At 32.7% G+C, this 18,798-nt stretch overlaps 2 protein-coding genes across 4 annotated transcripts in view; one reads left to right on the forward strand and one right to left on the reverse strand.

Moving 5' to 3' along the window:
* Positions 1-6,460, forward strand: part of LOC113500463 (acetylcholinesterase-like) — a 67,373-nt gene extending 60,913 nt beyond the window's left edge. For all 3 annotated transcript variants that reach the window (XM_026881270.1, XM_026881271.1, XM_026881272.1), the window contains exons 5-7: positions 1,622-1,785; positions 4,350-4,507; positions 4,918-6,460. In XM_026881270.1, coding sequence (XP_026737071.1) covers positions 1,622-1,785; positions 4,350-4,507; positions 4,918-5,030 — 435 coding nt within the window. In that variant the 3' untranslated portion in view covers positions 5,031-6,460. The remainder of the gene's footprint in view (positions 1-1,621; positions 1,786-4,349; positions 4,508-4,917) is intronic.
* Positions 6,461-9,507: 3,047 nt separating this feature from the next.
* Positions 9,508-18,798, reverse strand: part of LOC113500614 (corticotropin-releasing factor-binding protein) — a 31,055-nt gene continuing 21,764 nt past the window's right edge. The window contains exons 5-7 of the mRNA XM_026881466.1: positions 15,295-15,473; positions 12,193-12,301; positions 9,508-10,361 (exon numbers count right to left, since the gene is read on the reverse strand). Of these exons, the coding sequence (XP_026737267.1) occupies positions 10,210-10,361; positions 12,193-12,301; positions 15,295-15,473 (440 nt within the window). The 3' untranslated portion in view covers positions 9,508-10,209. The remainder of the gene's footprint in view (positions 10,362-12,192; positions 12,302-15,294; positions 15,474-18,798) is intronic.

Raw genomic sequence — 18,798 nt, forward strand, 5'->3', positions numbered from 1 at the left:
GCTGTATGGTTCTTTGTTGGTTTTTATGACAAAAATTATGACTACATTCATACATTTTTGTAACATAATATTTGAATACTCTTTTGAGATGTAGTGATGATTATAAACATTCATGCTGTCTTCTTCCGCGAGGTCTGATTCCAAGCGTTATTGGGGAGGTCTTAAAGCCTGATTACCGTATTTTATGTAGAGCCACTGTTATTCCTGCAATTACTTAACAATGAAAAATCTATTACGCGTTGACATTTAGTGATTGAGAATTATGTTTTGACCGAACTTAATGTCACTGTTATTAATACTACGATTTATTTCTAGACTTCATTGTATAACATTTCCTTCCTTTCTATCTTCACGAACATATATAAACAAATAACATGTATAAAACTCACATTCAGGGTCGTCCCTTCTTACTTAAGTTAGACAGTATGTGTTAAGTATGGTGCTACATCTTCGGGCACAAGACTTTCTTTGCTTGTTTACTAAAACTTGGGCAATCTATTGGATCACATTATAAAAGTGTTCATCCCACTTTATTGCGACCCTTACTCTAAAAGCGCTTTCACTCCAAGTGCTGTTTGTACGTGAGGTGTTCGCTATTTATTATCTACAGATTTTTTTACTGAAAATATATGAAGTTGGTTCCTATGGCAACGGAATGGTATGGATTTTTGGTTATTGTAAAACATTTACTACACTGTAGCAAGTCTTCTTTTTGATTTTTGGTATTGTTATTAATAGTAAAAAAAAAACGAAAAAATGGCCTGTTTTAAAGTTTACTCAAATTAGCTCATTGACGATTACCGTTAAAAAAACTCTATCATCACTCAAGTACACTTTTAATGCTCAATATTACTTCTCCACTACTTTAACACATTACTTTTACGACGATAAAAGTCAAAAGGCTACATGTTAGCTGCATATAAACTAGCTAGCAACCCTTCCATAACATTAATACGTGTAATTAATCTTTAAACCGTGTGTAAGTTACTCGGAGGGAAGGGATGTTAGATGTCCCTGGGATATCAAGCGATAAAAGGGGAGAATTTAACCTACATTGTAAGTACTGTGCTGGTAAAGTGATCTATTATTTATATTATGTCTACGACCCCTTGGTTACTAAGCGTGAGGCTTTTTAAGGGTCAAGACAAATACTTTCGACCTTGAATTACATTTTTGGGAGATTTCGGGTTTGTTGTGTCGTCATTTTATATGTGAAAATACTTAGATAATAATTGAGTATGTGACTCAAACAATCTTATTAGAAAAAAATATCGGGTTGCTGACACAAAAATGATAACTCCACATTTTACTTTTTTACTGACTAGTGACGTAATAAGAACCTCTAACAAGTCTCACCATCTTTGCGTTTTAACTTCGTTCGTACCTGACAACACTTTTTAGTCAAATACTCTAACATAAGTAAGAATACCAAAGATGATAATGAATCAACTACTTATATTGCGACGTTTAGCTAACAATCGAATGCTAAGAATATTTTCACAATCTCAGTAATCAATATTACTCGTACTTTACAGACTTCGAATACCAAAGAGTTTTAACTGTCATTTTCTGATAAGGAAAGTAGCATCTTAATCATTTACCAATATGTTCTATTTTTCAGCGCACTAGTACAAGCCTGTGGGGTGAATGGATGGGTGTGATGCACGGTGATGAGATGGAGTACGTGTTTGGGCATCCACTGAACATGTCTCTTCAGTACCACACCAGGGAACGAGACCTCGCCGCTCATATTATGCAGTCCTTCACCAGATTTGCTCTGACCGGGTAAGCTCTACAAATAATTTAGTAAAGCAAACAGAAACATTACTGGGAAAGTAGGTAACTAACATTTAGGAAATTCATTTTTTTCTAGTACAAGTAATAAAAAGTTAGTGTGTCAAATAAGGAAAGTTCTTTCTTCTCCTTTTCCTGGATGAACTTTTGCTATGATAAAAAAACGCGAATTTATCATTAAAAATGGGCCATAAAGATTTTAAATAAAAAGTATACTGAAAATGCTCAAATTACAGAAATATTTTTGTAGACCTGAATATGATGCCCTAAAATATTCAAATTTCATTTTATCACGTTTTATATTTCATTATGATATATCGATGTAAGGTTTTATGCTACAAACAGGCCAATAATATAATAAGAGGTAAAAGCCTCCATGAGTGATGGTGTTTACACCTTCAGCTCGGTGACTAGCCGTTTTTCCTCACATCGCCATTAACAAACTAGCCAAAAAAAATCGTACGATTTTTGTTCGTCTATACTTTGACTGGAAAGTTAAAAAAAAACCTTCTGAAGTTATCATTTATTATTTAACTCATTATATCTGACAACGGGCGAGTCAGAAGACAAAAATAAAGAAGTTATATCACTCTTTGTGGGAAACTAACGCCAAAATACTAAGAGGAATCGAATAATTCTTTAATTTCCATTTTCCTAACAAAATATTTTATCTAAAATTACAATGGAATTTTCACTCTCCGTTAATTTTCAACGCTAGAGTTCTAGTAATCAGCTTTCATCAGATGAGAGTCTTGAATTTATTACGGGCTTATCACTTAATTATTACATACGCAGTTTGGGCTGCCGAGAGCGACAATTTCGCGACTACGATATGATGTAATACGAAAACTTGTGAAGTAAAACTTATAGCTAGGCGGTAATGGAACTTTCTATGTATGTATCTTATAACCTTCTTCAGCATTAAGAAGAAAACCTTGAATAATTACAATATAGTTAGATAGTCGTTAGAGGTAGTTCAAAATCCTGAAAAATGTCTGTGAAATACATTTAATCATCCCCAATTTCGTATAATTCACGGCTTCGAACAGGGCCTCATTAGTTACACACATTATCTTTTTGTAAATTATTTAAGAATATTAATTAAAATGACGAAGAATTTGAGGCCTTGGCCCAGCATTGGGACACCGTGGGCTAGCAAAAAATAAAGTGAAACATCTACTGCCTGTGTGTTCTTGTGACCATTAACAACCCTATACCCTCCTAGAATGCGAGTAATTAAATACATATATAGTTACTTGTCTTGTTCTCTGTATGTGCCTTTTGTATGGCTTACCGGAAAAGTGTTGTAAATGTCAAATGCAATTTATTTTTGTAGTTATATGTGATGTCAATTAATCTTATAATATTATTCGATCGTTTCAAGAAAAGTTTCGTTAAAGAAAAGCTATACACCGTGATTTTTTAGTCGTCTTACAAAAGCAGCCCAGTTTATGTATCCAATGACTAGAACACGTTCATGATAAAAAAATAGGTATTTATGAGATTTGAAAAAAATTAAATGCAATTTTTATTCAATATTATGATGCAATTCGTAGTTTTTTAGAAACACAGCTCTGTTGCGAGCGCGGTCCGAGCCTTGTACCAATGATGAGGGGCGCGGGCGGCGGCAATTTTATCATTTTTAAGAGTATATTTCAGATTTCTCTTGTTTAATTTTCTTCGTACTTATTATCTTAGTTGATGAAAAAAAAAAAATCGCACCTAGGGGTAATTTACGTCGGATACATGAACTGGGCTGCTTTTGTAAGACGACTAAAAAATCACCGTGTATAAACTCTCCTCATTAGCATAACACCTAACTTTAAATCACGTCTATACATAATCGCTCTCATAACGAGCACGAATATTCTATAGTTAGTCACCCATAAAACTAGGACAGTTTATCTAATTATAAACTCCAATATGATACACAAATTATTGAATGTCGCACTGCTACTAAATAGGGCTATCGATTTCAGTCTATATTTAACCCCAATACTCACATTCATTGTTACTGTATTAGATTTCATAATGAGAACGAAGACATTTAAAAGTTTACCGTCCAAGTTAATGAAAGTAAAAGTAAAACAACAAGGCTAAACTCTTTTAATTGTTTATGGGTCCAAACCCCGACTATTATTATCGAACAAAAAGAGACTTATGTAAATCATTCAGAAATCTTAGCATAATCGTCTATATAGAACGTGGTGCTACAATGGTGGCATCATTAATGTGAAATTATATTAAATAAACTAGTTTAAGTAAAAAAATACAAGTCTTGTGCGAGTCGGGTTAGCGACGCTGAAGGTTCCGCAAAAATAGTCTTAAGAAAAATTCATCGGTTGGGTGATAATAAAAATTAGAACACATTAAAACTATTAGAGGACAGCAAAGTTTTTAAATTAACTTTAACTCTAATATTTAGCCTTACTATTATACTTTGTTCATACTTTACAATTTCGTAAACGATACCGTATCAAGGCAATCTTTACCATAAGCGTGAGAGATGACAAATATGTTATAAAAATAATAATTTAATAAATTAAACATTCCAGAAAACCTCATAAGCCTGAAGAGAAGTGGCCTCTCTACTCGCGGTCGTCCCCGCATTACTACACGTACACTGCCGATGGGACCAGTGGTCCCGCTGGCCCCCGTGGTCCCCGAGCCTCGGCCTGCGCTTTCTGGAACGACTTCCTCAACAAGCTCAATGGTATGATCGCAAGTTGTCATAATATATTAGCATTTGACTGTACGAGTATGCTACTCACGCCAATGACGACGGTAACCCACGTACTGCGGGTTCAATCCTCGCACAGAAGACGTACTTGTGTGATACATAAATTTAAAACGGTGCAGAATTATGGAGTTTGTTATGAACTTAACAGGGTTAGAAATGTACCTACTAGTTTAAAACTAGTCCGCCACAACGTACTTCGTTTTACACAATTTTCTTTCGAGACGTTGTTAGCCTTCACACGTCGACTTTAAATAAATTTATCTTTTAAATTTCGAAAGAGAAAACATACATATTCAAAAAATACGATATTCAAAAAATACTTTTTTTCCGAAACACAGCTAAAAATGTGGGAAGTATTTTATTTTTTTCTTTTCTCCTTTCAGAATTGGAGCACAAGCCATGTGACAGGGCCGTGCCCGGCCCCTACAGCAGCGTGGCTGGTACCACTCTGCCTATCGTCCTGCTGACGACACTAGCCACTACCGTCGCATTGTAAATGCGAAACATCTACATATATATAACATAGAAAAAGTAGAAAAATATTTATACAAAAGTAACAGAAAAACATACATATCATTGTATTAAAGTGTTATACATCTGAATCATTTAATTTAATTTCAAATAATGAATTATTTACAAACAGAAGAATATTTAGATGAATAAAGTAGCATTTGAAATTTAATACATATCGGCTACTAAGTACTAGAATTAATTGTTGTATTAATTAAATAATTTATTGATCTTGTCAAGATTTGTGTTGTGTGGGGCGCATGTGGCCAAAAATCGGCAAAGGAGAGGATATGGGAAGGCATTTATCAGTTGAGAGTAGTGGGATCTTATATAAACTATGACAAGAGAAAGTAAATAATAAATAATATTATAATTATAATGATTATTTATCACAATCTCGATCTGACGTGTGTGGAACGTAGAAAAAATGAGTTGGACGATGCAAAGGAGCGTTATTAAAGAACTTTTTAAAGTGAATTCGTTCAGTGAAGTGATACGTCAAGGAAAATAGGACTGTAACATTATATATGTAAAATTTATTTTTCTGTATCATAATAATATCGTAGAACAAGTATGTTGGATGTTAATTTAGTTTACGATGTTCCTGTAACTAGTTGTTTCGTATGTTTGATGTTTCACGTATTTAGTTATGTGTATCATGTGAAATGGAGATATTAATGTCGACGGATGCGTATTATACTTAGACAAGACATTTGTACGTCGGCTTTCATTGTTAAAGCGATGCTTTCAGACACGACAGTTTGATAAATCACTATACATATCAAAGTGTGCCTCTGCTTAAATAGCAAATGACATATCTTATTCGTAGCAAAAATTTTACGATTTTATATAATAATGGTAATAAAATATAGAAGTCAAGTGTATACTGTGAGATGAATTTTTATCAATATATTTACTACTATTGTATTTAGGACGCTAATTCGTACCACTTGTGGATCTTATGAACTCCAAATTCTTATGACTTCGGACAGATGAAAGTATATTTTGTGAATAGTCCCTTCTTAAGTGTAGATGCGATATTCTGAAGCTGATTAGACTTATCTATGTAACTTGTATTTATAGGCGAAGCACAACAAACCGTATTAGTACAACTAAGTCACACGATTCTGAACTATATTCATATTGTTAATAGCGATTATTTTTCTTTGAATAAATCTACACCACTATTTTGAATCTTAACCTATTTGATATATCTACATATGTATGTATGTGACAAAATTATATACAGGAATATATACGTCTTCACAGAAACAGTGAATTCCGAATCAGTACGTAATTCGTAGCTTAATAATGCTTTAAGTGAAAAATTATCTTATGAACTTAGTAACAATTTTTATACTTTATCATAATATTTTGTACTAAAGAAACGTTAGCGGTAATAAATATTTATACCTATGCGATCGTCAATTACTATCCTGAACAAATTCGATTGGCGAGAATAATGCGAAGAGAAAGTGTCCATACAAAAAAAACTTGGGAATTCGTTGATTTAGTACCCCTGTAGCCAATTTATATTTCTACAATCGGAAGTGTTAATGGAAAATGCTTAAATGTGTGAAAATTACGTTAAGATTCTGTCTTTATTCCGTAATTCGCATACATTCGATCATTTTCTGCCACCGTTAGGATTGTCGACATGTCACTTGGCAAAGGGGTCTGTAAAGACAGTAATATTAGTGAAGAGTATTACTCAATTGCTTTACATCAAACATAAAAAATGTGAGGCAAATATCTTAGTATATGAATTCAAACGTATTCTGACATTGTTAGTACTGAATAAATCACACAAAACGAATATGAATTGTGACGCATGTTATAATGGCCGCTCTTACCTTATAATTAATTCAACAGATTTTCTGTTGAAATTATGAAAATCCACCATATTTGATGTAAAGCAATAAAGTCATATGATCAAACCATGAAAGTTTGAATATACTCCACAAAATGCATCGTGTACCTCTTTCTAACAGTAATTTAAACCTTAACAGGTACTAAAATAATCTTGTAATCGTAAAGCACAGAGTAGCTACATACAATATTAACCACCTTTATATTTTTCTCAAAAGCCCTAACAGTGTTGTAAACTATCATAGAGTAAAACATTGACTTGCACAACACTCGCTTTCTTGTTGAATAAGCACAATTTGAGAAGTTGTATGGGATAGCTTTAATTAGTAAAAATAAGATGTAAAGTGATCTAAATAAGATTGTATTATAAGTAGCGACTTCATAACGTAAGATTTGTTTAAACAATATTATCGTCTTCAAACCGATCGATGTAATGCTTCAATAAATATTTACTGAAATTATATAATTATATTTTGTAGAAATATAGTTAGATGTATGTTTTATTCACATAAAATATGTATACAACAAGTATTGCACTTAATTTAAATCACGGTTTAACTTTAATGAACAAATATATTTATTTATAAGGATTCTTTATCTTGTTGATTAAAGGAGATTTGTGCAATTTATTCTATACAACAATAATGTAAGTGCATTGACCTAAAGATCACAAGTATACAATATTTATGATTAATTTCTCTACGAAAAATAGCGGTAAAAATCACATATGTATAATTATTATTAAATTATACACTGGCCACTCGATGTTTGTTTTCTATAGGCCTAAATTTCATTTATTTTTTAGATGGCTAAAAGTAGGTAACATATACCTATATCTCTATGACTGTGGCTTGGGTCGATACATAATGCTACGTAATATATTTGTTAATTTTAGGCTACTCATTAGCTGTAGTGTATAGCATAGAATATAAGACTTAGATTTGATGTGATTGCCATTAGTGTTTTATGTAATAAGAACCCAATAGATGAGTGATATTTCTACAATCGCTAAATATATCGTTAGTCGAATGTATAGAGTGACGAGTCGAAATCGCGTGATGTAACGAGAAATGCGGCTCTACATTTGACCGATTTTGTCAGTAACTTAAGTTTGTAGAAATATCTGTCGTCTTGGGAGCTGATCTTATTTTCATTTCTATCTAGACAGAATTTCCAAACTATTCATAATGAATAACACTAAGAAATGTAATCGTAACATATCAATAAATAACGCTGTATTTTATATAATGCAGCTCTTAAATGTGTAGTCAATTAGAAAAATCTACAATGGTATTATTTGTTAGGTAAAATAAATGTTTAATGTTATTTGTGTAAAAGCTTATATCTGTTATGCAAACGATAATAGTAGTTACTGCTTTACAAATTAGGTGCTAATTTGATGTGTGTATACATGGGTGTGCACTTATTCGTTTTTATCACTGATTACTATATGCGAATGACGTCGACAATATGTGTTTTATATGTTGGGCGTGTGTCCCTCTTCGTCGTGTATTCTTAGAGCTTCCGATAGGGAATACTGTTTCGTGAAACCTGTTTTCTTCACGCTTTCATTCTATCATTAATAAAGCTAAATTGATATCAAAATTAGTTTTATCGTCATAGAATTTTAATGTATTGCGTCGATATTTAATTATTAGAGTACTTTTATCATTATATTATGTAAATTCGTTTGTACAGTTGCACTAATATTTATTTCACCGTAGCTGGAGTATAATATTTTTGTCAGAATATTGTTACACAATAGTGGTATATATTGCTTTTGAATAAGTATTTGTTTATTATCTCTATCCAAAAAATTAATCAATAAAATTTAATTAAACATTTGTCTTTTTATTTTAACTTTAGTAAATGTTTACTTTTAAGTCAGTTTCGAGCAGCGTCATCTATGGGTCATTTTGGGAGTTAGCTACCATATGACAGGTACTAATTTGACAGTTCTCGAACGAGTTTTGTTTAAGAGATAGAACAGTAAGTTCGTCCTTCTTTCAATAGATGGCGCTAAAAATTTATAGAATTTGCAGAATTGAGTACCAGTATGTAGTATATAATCTATGGCTATATTTTCTTTGCTTGCAAATATGAAGGCAATTCATTTATGTGATGATTTTATGCAATACATACTGGCAAATCAAATATTCAGCTCGATTTTTTCGATTTTGTTAACTATCCTTAAAGTTTAGAACTACCCCATATATAATATTTTTACCAAAATTGCCCTTCAATATAATGCCCTTCAAGCTAGCTAATATAACGTAGTTATATTATATCAGCTAATTAGGTTTCAGGTCATAAAAGGTATTTTTCTGTGACGTCCATAAGACAACAATTCGGTTTAAGTCTTTCAAAAGTGACCTTAATGAAACGTTTATTAAACCTTTTTTTAAGCACCTCTTTATAATATAAAATATCTATGTTTCAGTGAGTTTAGGATCCAATAGAATCTTCATTTGTCAAAACTAACATAGACTTCTTTCGTAAGCAATATAGAATTGAAATGTATTCATGATGCTTGAAATGGTCACATCAAGCGAGACTGGAAATGATAAAGGCATTTGGAAATAAAAGAAAAGTCAAACCTTTCAAGATGTACATTTATTTATTGACAAATAGCTATAGCGTTAACATTTAACGCATTCATCTTAATGCATGACTAGATAGTGATACTGAATTTGGTAATAAACTCCTTTTTAGGTCAATAACATTTATAGATACACAAACTACGTAACATTATGGAAAACTTATTACCAATTTAGTGTCTTACTACATTAGAATGTGATGTAATCTACTTGTTAACCTAATGTCTTAAACGACGCTGTTCGAGCAATTAAGGGCAAGTTACACTTTACTCGTCTACTGTGCATTAGGGAGTACCAAACTCTTTGATCCCTGCATTTTAAGCGAACGCGCGTTCCGATAGAGCTTTCGAAATCTGTCGCCCACGTGAAGTGCAACTTCCCCTTTACAGAGATTTGTTTGATAAGAATAGCGTCTCACACTTAAGCCTATTTTGGCGAAAACCTTTGATGATCAATCGATAACTCTAATACCTAGTACTTATATCTTCTAATACAGATTAACTACTGATCCATAACGATATATTAGTATAGTTTTTGATAACATTATTTTTGGTAACTATGCCATCTACTTTAATTCGAATTGAAAACAATTAACACAGTTCCTTTCATTACGAAAAACGGTTTAATAAATAAATTGCATTCAATTGTCATCCCTGAAGCCGAGGTCGAGAGGCTGTGTTGTGTAGCAGGTGGTATCATTTACAGGTCATTTAGTCCGCACATCAGGTCAGCGTGTTCGATGTCCTCGAGGGGGAGGGGGGCAAAGGCTAGGGTGACAGAGTTGTGGTACCTCCCACTGGATACTAGCCGGACGACTGTGTCCTCACAAGCGATGAACGCAGGACGTCGAGCTGAAAAATAACGTTCGCGTCAACATTTTTGCATAAATTTGCATGTTACAACTTCATCCACTGCAGTAAGTAATCTGAGCCTTTTAAGTATCGAAGGAAGACAATAAAAGCAATAATGGAAAAAGTTCGCTTGAAAAGCAATTTAGAGCCTTTCAACGTAATTTAAAATTTTCTGTAATGAGTGGTTATTTCCCGAGGATTTTTGTAGGATCCTATATTTCTATCATATAATTTCAGATGTAAAATATGATTGGATTCTAAATGAAGTCTATTCATTAGATTCTTTGTAAAATTTCGTTTTTTACCGTAACGCCGATATTTAATAGCCTCAAAAATTTAATTCTGTACTTCTAATTTTAGTCGTCACATACACGTGAAAATTTAAACTGGTAAACAATAACCGTGACTCTAAATCATAAATAACAAAGCCAACAAAATGATATCCTCACAACTAGTACACTGATCAGAATTTTATTTCGTTTGTGACATGCTTTTGTAAGTTCCTCTTTGCCGAGGGGAACAAGAGATGAAAAAGCTTTGTTTCCCAACAAAATATGTATAGAGCTGTACGTTATTTGATTCCCACAGTACCCACACAAGGGAAAACTATTTCTTGTTGTCCTAAAAATAATGTCCCTCTTATCGCTTATATTTTTCTGGATTTCCTTTTGTAGCTCATGTATACAGAAATATCACAAAGAAGAAACAGAGCAACTACTTATATTTATTTATAAAATTTATCAAAGTTTCAGCTAAATGTTTTTTTTAAACTCAATAAAAAGGATTTTGTAAACAACAGTGAAAAGTTGACAACAATTTTCGCGTAGGATCGATCTTTCACGTCAACATGTTTTTGTGACACGGAATCAAACGAGTCGACGTGACCAATCTGAAATGTTTTTGTTGTGGTTTGACAAGCAATCAACTCTGGAAAATCTTTCAAAGAAACAAAATATTTTGGTTTACACCAAACAAACGACAACTACAAAGCTTACCATGGGAAATTGAAAGACATTTTTTTTTAAATCCTTATCTCGGTTCAGTTGTATAAGTTAACCTTACTTTTTATTGTGTCATGTCACTAATACGCAGATGTTTTAAAAAATAAAAGTGAAATTTTCAAGTTACCAATAAAAAAATGCAAGTAACGTTAAGTATTTTTCTACCACGACACATTATACAAAGAAATAAACGAGAAAACTGTAGCTATTTAAATTTATTCAGTGTCTCATTTAGTGTTGCTTATTAACAAAGAGCTCTTTAAGCCACAACTTATTAAAGCCATTTACTTCATTGACGAACTTGCAACTGGTTGGTCTAATTAAAGATGGTCTATAAACAAACTTGTCCAGTTGCACTACTTTCTCAGCTATTTGAGAAAACTTTTAATTGGACTTGCAATGGTTGGAACTTCTCCGATACGTGACACCGTAGCTCGCGGTGCAGTGGAGTTTTCTCTTGATTAATTGATACTAAATACAAACTTGATCAAAAAAGACTAAAAAAAAAATTTTATATAACTTGATGTTCGAAGAATTGAAAATGTATTATGTATTTAAAAAATCAATCAAAGAGTGAGACAAAAGAACTGCGAAAACGTTATTGATAAATAGAAACAAACAAATAAACGAAAATCTCTTGTCGGGTTTTTTAGCTAATTATCACCAACTCTATATTTTGCTTATTGTTTTTTTTTAATTATCTAGTGATAACAAACCTGCCGTAAAATGAAATAAAAGCGAGGTTATAGTTACAAGAGACGCTCAGACGCAATACCAGTACCAATATAAGCAATAACATTTATTTATTTGATCTACAGCAATAATATTACCTTCATTGGAGTCAAGTCCGCATACACTGTCGTACACTTCCATTTTAGTATGATCGAGTCCGTTGGCGCCCCCAATGTCCACATAATCAGACAAGCCGCGCTTTGTGCACTGCGAAAATAAATATTTGCTTCATTATTGTGCAGAAAAAGCATTCGCTTTTGAGTTAGTAATGAGATTTTGAACTTCGTAACTGGAATAATTTAAAGGGTCGTTCAGAGTCAGGCGGCATTTTAACAATTGGAACTGCAAGTTGGAGGGCACTAGTGGATAGAGGCAGTGTAAAGTGCCTGTACTATGAGCTCTGAATATTTTAAATGTTTTCTTCTTAGAAGTGAGACGGCGTGCCTCTCTCTGTATTGTATCGGCAATAGTCCGGTTTGTAAGATTTAAGGACATCTTTGCTATATGTATTTAATGTACCAAAAATGTTATGAATAACTCTATGAAGTTTTACTGGTACTTCAAAAATTCTGATAGAGGGTGAAAATTATTTTTAGAAAAGCTTCTGAGTGAAGTTTGCCAAAGGTCACCCTTCAATATTGATAACAGGAATTATACGTTATCTTAATAATCTCATCAGATTACTCTAATGGGGGTGTGAAATTTTCTTTGAAGAATTATTCTTTAAGCCATCATTTAAAAATAGATCGCTACTTTAAGTGTGTTAAAACAATTTTGAAGATTAAGAACTAATTGACGGAAAAATTAATTAAATTAAATTAAATTAATTCTCTTAACTAATCCGGTAAAAAGTTACAGTTTATAAAAACTCAATAACAAAGGATCAAATTTTGAATTTTGAGCAAATTCCAGTCGAATTTTCGGAAGACATAATTATTACGGAAGCATTCAGTTAGCACCAATACCACAGTCGATTTGTGTCTAGAAACACAAATGTACCTTGCATGTAAATGAACTGGTAAACTAACAGTTGAACATCGTGAATAATGTAATAAATTCCTACACATTATACATACATGAGGACAGGATAAAGATTTTATGCAATTATTTTGAGCTTTATTTCACTGAAAACGAATTGTATCAACATAATCTGACCGCATGACTCTAGCCATCAACTCGGCTGTTTTAATTGGCGTTTTAATGATAAATACTTTTTAATGAGCATCGAATGTTTGCAAATTAATTTAAAAATAAGAGTTGAAGTAGACAGAAAATTTTGTGTTTCTTTTCATTTTATGACATATATTATTTGGTATTTGAGTTCGATAACAAGGAATTAAGCTCGTTTTTACGATAGGTACGTACAATAATTATATTTTTGTCTCTCTGTTTCGAGATACAGAAATGCCTTCTTGTTTTGAAATTATCCTAAATCAACAAACTTGTGATAAGAAAGAAAATGAACGTCTAGTAATACAAGCAAACAACTCACGCGACAAATTACCTTTGCTTGCTCTGACGAGATTTTAAATGAAGTTAAACCGAGTTTAAAATTTGATGGTATCTCAATTAAGATAAATTGTATCGCTTTCAGCAATTTTGCGGTGTTCCAATTATAGTGTAAATTAACTGAAGTATAGATAAGCTAAAGATGTTTCGCAGTTACTAAGGCTTTTGAGGCTTTGATACACTTTTTGTAAAAACAAGGTCAAATGAGATTATAATAATTATTATTTCTTGGGGAAGTAATTAGTCTCTTCTCGGTTCGTTCGGGAGTTTTAATTTAGCACTTAAAGCGCTTTCTTTAGTTGTTAACACTTAGAATTGTGGTGGGGCTGGACAGTGTCTTTGCTGTCAAAACCACGGTCGTACATAAGTACTACACTTTGTTAAGACACGCTCTCAAATGTTTTGTCTCTACATTTCACTTGTTGGTGAGAAAAACAGCATGAGACTTCAAGATCTTCAGTAAATAACTTTTGCACTTATATCTTGGCACTCTTGTTTACACACATGGACAATATGTGTAATATGGTGTCGTAGTATGAATTTAGCATTACTACGATTACATAATTTTACTTATCAGTTAAATTTTATTTGGTGAAATAATTATTTACTTAAACGAAATAGCTCTACATTTACTAATAGTCAGTCAATAGTTTTCCTTTTACAAATGATAATTTTGTGTAAATCTTTTAAACAGATTTCTTTTTAGAGTCAGTAATAAGTTTTCTTTGTGAAAAGAACTTTACACAGGTTACTTTCAAAAGGGCCTCTATATTTTCTGAAAGGCAAAGTAAACTAGAGAAGATGGAAGCAACACTTTAGGAACCTTAGTACCTCATCAAATATTTAGATATTTACGTTACATCATTTGTGAAAGTTTAGCACCAAATAACTTAGCATAACTTTCAGATATACTCTGCTTGAAGATTATCAAGCTTTTACCCTTTATAAATATGAAAGAGTAATCATACTCGTCAGACTACACGCTATTACCTAAAAATCAATCTTTATGTAAGTACGACTTGATAGAAACCTTCTTCGAACTTTATGGTTGGAAACATTTGTTTTCAAATCCTTATCCAGACAAAATGTAGAGTGAACTGCATAAATGTATTTCTTTCAACTTTTCCAGAATAATAAATCAAAGAGTTTAACCAATTCTAAGAAAAGGTAAAAATTAAGGCTGAAACAAATGACTAAAGTGCGTTTACTAAGAAGTCTTACAACGGGGACCAAATATATTTTTAGCGGAATACCAAATTAAGATCAATGATTGCTATGGAAGTAATGGCTATTATCTCTATAGTGCAACAGTGCCCTATCACAACGGTTAGGAGAATAGCAAATATAACGTATCAAAACATGCCATATCAATGATTACGACAACAGGGGTCGCTATAACAATTATTAGAATTGGGCCGTAGGTAGAGTAGACAAATAACATTTCTCCAAATGTTAACGTTGACAAGTCGCTGAAACGTGTTGTACTGACGAGTCAAAGTCACGTCCCTTATCGAAATGGTATATCTTTTTTTTTTTCATTTAAAATTTTCCATCTGTTTTCAATTTGATACGATAACATGATGTAAAATGTGAAGAGAGAAGAAAGAACAATTGATTGCTAAAAATTTGCCATTTCGCTTCCACAATTGTGATTCAAGAGTACATAAGATGCTAAGCAGCTTAACACTTACATGATGTATAGTTCCCGTCTCCATCTCGAGGAGGCGTCCCTTCTTGATGGCGACGCCGATGTTCAGGTCCAGCACGTGGACGGTGGCCGGGGAGACGGCCAGCATGGAACAGTTGCCGGTCTCGCCGTGGTTCCGCAGCGTGTACACGCCCTCCGCTCCAAACAGCATCACGTTACATGCTAAAGTGGAAACAATAGTTAGATACTCGTATTTGAGACTAATTAAAGAAAGAGCTCGGCCATGTGTCAAAGTCGCTAAGTCATATGCAATGTAGAGTCGAATAATAAGTCAGTACCTAATTTCGGCTGGCTCTGTATTTTAAATATTTGTCATACTATTTTTCTTGATAAGTCGTTGTACTTATAACTTCTTCAGACGCTCGTAAGTAATTAAACAGCGGATTGAATAACATTTTTCTTTACAAGGTAATGAGGAATGTTTTTAAATCCAATCAATTTCAATAACATTCACTATACTTCTAATTAATTTTGTTGCGGGTTCCAAGAAAGAGAATCGTTGCTCTGCGATAAACCTGCAGCAATGTATATTAAAAAAGTGCAGATTTTTTAAAACTAAATCAAACAAGTACAGTTATTATGTTAACTTTAAATAAGTAATTAATCACGTTCTTCATTTTAATAGTGAATGATTGATGTGGATTATTATCGAAATATAACCGCGGCGTGTGGTTTACACACGTCATATACACGTCCAACGTCATTTGTGGTGAAATGAATGGAAAATATTAAAATGAAGAATGCATTGTTTTAGCTATTGTTGGCTGGCAGAAAACAGATATATACAAACCCACCTGAACAAACTTTTGAATATTTTTATTCAATATTAAAATGTAATTTTTAATTAAGATTCCATTTGGTTGCGGTATTCCATAATATATCATGCAAAAGTTGAGTAAAAAAATACAATTGTAGGGTCGGGTTACTGTAATTTAAAAATGGAATGGTAGGTTTTTTATCTATTACTAGCTGTTGCCCGCGACTTCGTCCGCGTGGTTAGAAGATATAAGTTATAATTTATACCTGCCTTCTATCTATCTTGTAGGATTCAGTCAGCGTTTGCAATGTAAGCGCAAAAAATGTGTTTTTTTACGACCTCACATTAGAAACCTCAAAAATTATAGCCTATGTGTTATTCTGATGTATAAGCTATATTGTGGTAAAGTTTCATTCAAATCCATTCAGTAGTTTTTACGGGAAAGAGTAACAAACATCCATACATCCATACTTACAAACTTTCGCCTTTATAATAGTAGTAGGATGAAATTTACAGTCCGATAACCTTAGTTATTTTATAAAATGAACACGAATACAAAACTATTTCCAAGTACTGTTTAGCTTATTCTACATTTGAAATTGAGTTACAGTATTTGATAGTATTACCATATTCGAATCATAAATGAACTCAGAAAATAGAAATTAAGCTTTATTGTTCCACAGATATTTGTAGAGGACTAATTAAAGTCAATATTTCCATACATATCCTTATTCTAGCTAAACTATTAACCCATATATTTCGCCAAACGTGATTTCAATTACTAGAATAACTCAGTTACTCCGAGGGCCATGGATATGAAGTTGTGAGTGTGTATTTATCTGGAACGTACCATCAAGGCCTTTGCAAGCAGCCTGTTAGTGTATCGCTTAAATCTTTTCCCGATATTCCGAATAATGGTATATTTTTGTAAATTTTTCCAATATTCAATATTTTTTTCAGATATTTGCTACTTTTATGATGTTCAGATTTAATGTTTTGGTACGATTGACCGAAACCCAAATTTTTGTGAATAGACTTTAATTTGAAAAAATACCGTACTTTACTACAAGTAGGTAGGCTAAAGATAAACAAATTGTTTAGGTGACACATAAATTGGTAGGTGGGTATATGTATTTGTCATCCGCTAACAAAATTTATGAACGTAAGAAGCATTGCTTATAAACCTGGATATTTTTTTCACATTTGTTGTTATAGCAGCACAAGAAATCCATGATACGTTTAAATTTAGTATCTAGCTAACACGCTACATGACATTTGAGTTCCGTTTTACCTTTTCGTTAGGAAAACCCAAAAGCTACTCTCGTACTTAAAAAATATCCATTCACCCGAGTCGATTGGACAGTGCCGAAAACGCTTTTAACATTACCACATAGTTGTAATGTTAATTGCTAAACCTTAGTCAAAGGTACAATAATAGAGTCGTTGCTTTGACAGAAAGGTATACATCGGTTTGCGTTTCGAATCATGCTGCTTTGTATCGACATCCGAAACTATCTTGCTTAAATAATTTGTTGAAATTATCAGGACTTTATGGTTTTTCCAAAGGACTAGTAAAAAAACAGTAATCCTAAATAAAACTGTGTGAACAATAACTGTCGAAAATTTGTTGTGTAACCGATTTGTTTTTCTTCAGCTTATTTGTACTACTCCCTCAATGTCGAAAGATCGACTTGTTCTTAACAGGCAATGCTAAGTGGTAATCATTTAATATGTTACCGTATAATTATTTAAATAAAACTCATATTGCCTACAATAGCACAGACACATTTTGTTTTACAGTGAATAAACGTGTACCCTTTCTCATATTCACAAAAGGAAAAACAAAACACTGCATTCAAATACCGAAATAAGTTCCCATCATCATGTCAAGTAATATCATTGACGAAGGTAGGTACAGGTTTTGCTCCATGAACAAATGTGATATTACGGATACATCCAAAATGGATCGCAAAGCAATTCTGCGGAGTAACTAGATTTATTCATTACGCCTACCAGTAGCTGTAGTTGGAATATGTCTGTTGCGAAGGATACACGTATGAAGATTTGAGTATGAGGACCAATTTACATTTGGACGTGGAACTGGGTATTCTATATTCCATATCTACTTCCTCGTAGGTATACAAGCTTAAGGATTACAAGGGCCTAAAAAATTAAATGTTTTTTTTGTTTATGGCTTTCAGCTAGATATGATAGGTATGCATGCATTATGTTTAATGCTGAATATTGTAAAAATCTTTCAGTGACACTGGCTGGTAAATAGCTGGCGGTATGATGGTACGTATTAATTCCTGAAAGATTAGTCGCATTTTCACTTAGGATCGAAATAAATGGTTGGGTAAGAATAGAGTTCTATCATATGAATTATGAAATGGACAATATTTTACTTCGAATTGGAACCAAAATATTATTTCACGTAATAATTATAATTGAATTTCAACCGCTCAACTACTTCCTGATGAAACGGTCACGTATTTAATGCAGTCTAAATCAGTATAAACTCGTTTTGAATGAAGCTTCTATAAATGGAACAAATAGACAAAAGCGATCCATTTTCCATGTGCAATATCGGGCGGAATTTATGTTCCACAAAGGTTTATTACTGTTCACCTCATTAGTCTTCAGTATTATGCAATATTTATCGCTTGGTGGTTTATAATATCTTTCAGCGCACTTAATAGGATAAAACTGGGAAAATACTTTGGTAATAGC

Source organism: Trichoplusia ni, chromosome 14 (genome assembly GCF_003590095.1).
Source record: "Trichoplusia ni isolate ovarian cell line Hi5 chromosome 14, tn1, whole genome shotgun sequence".
NCBI classification, from domain to species: domain Eukaryota; kingdom Metazoa; phylum Arthropoda; class Insecta; order Lepidoptera; family Noctuidae; genus Trichoplusia; species Trichoplusia ni.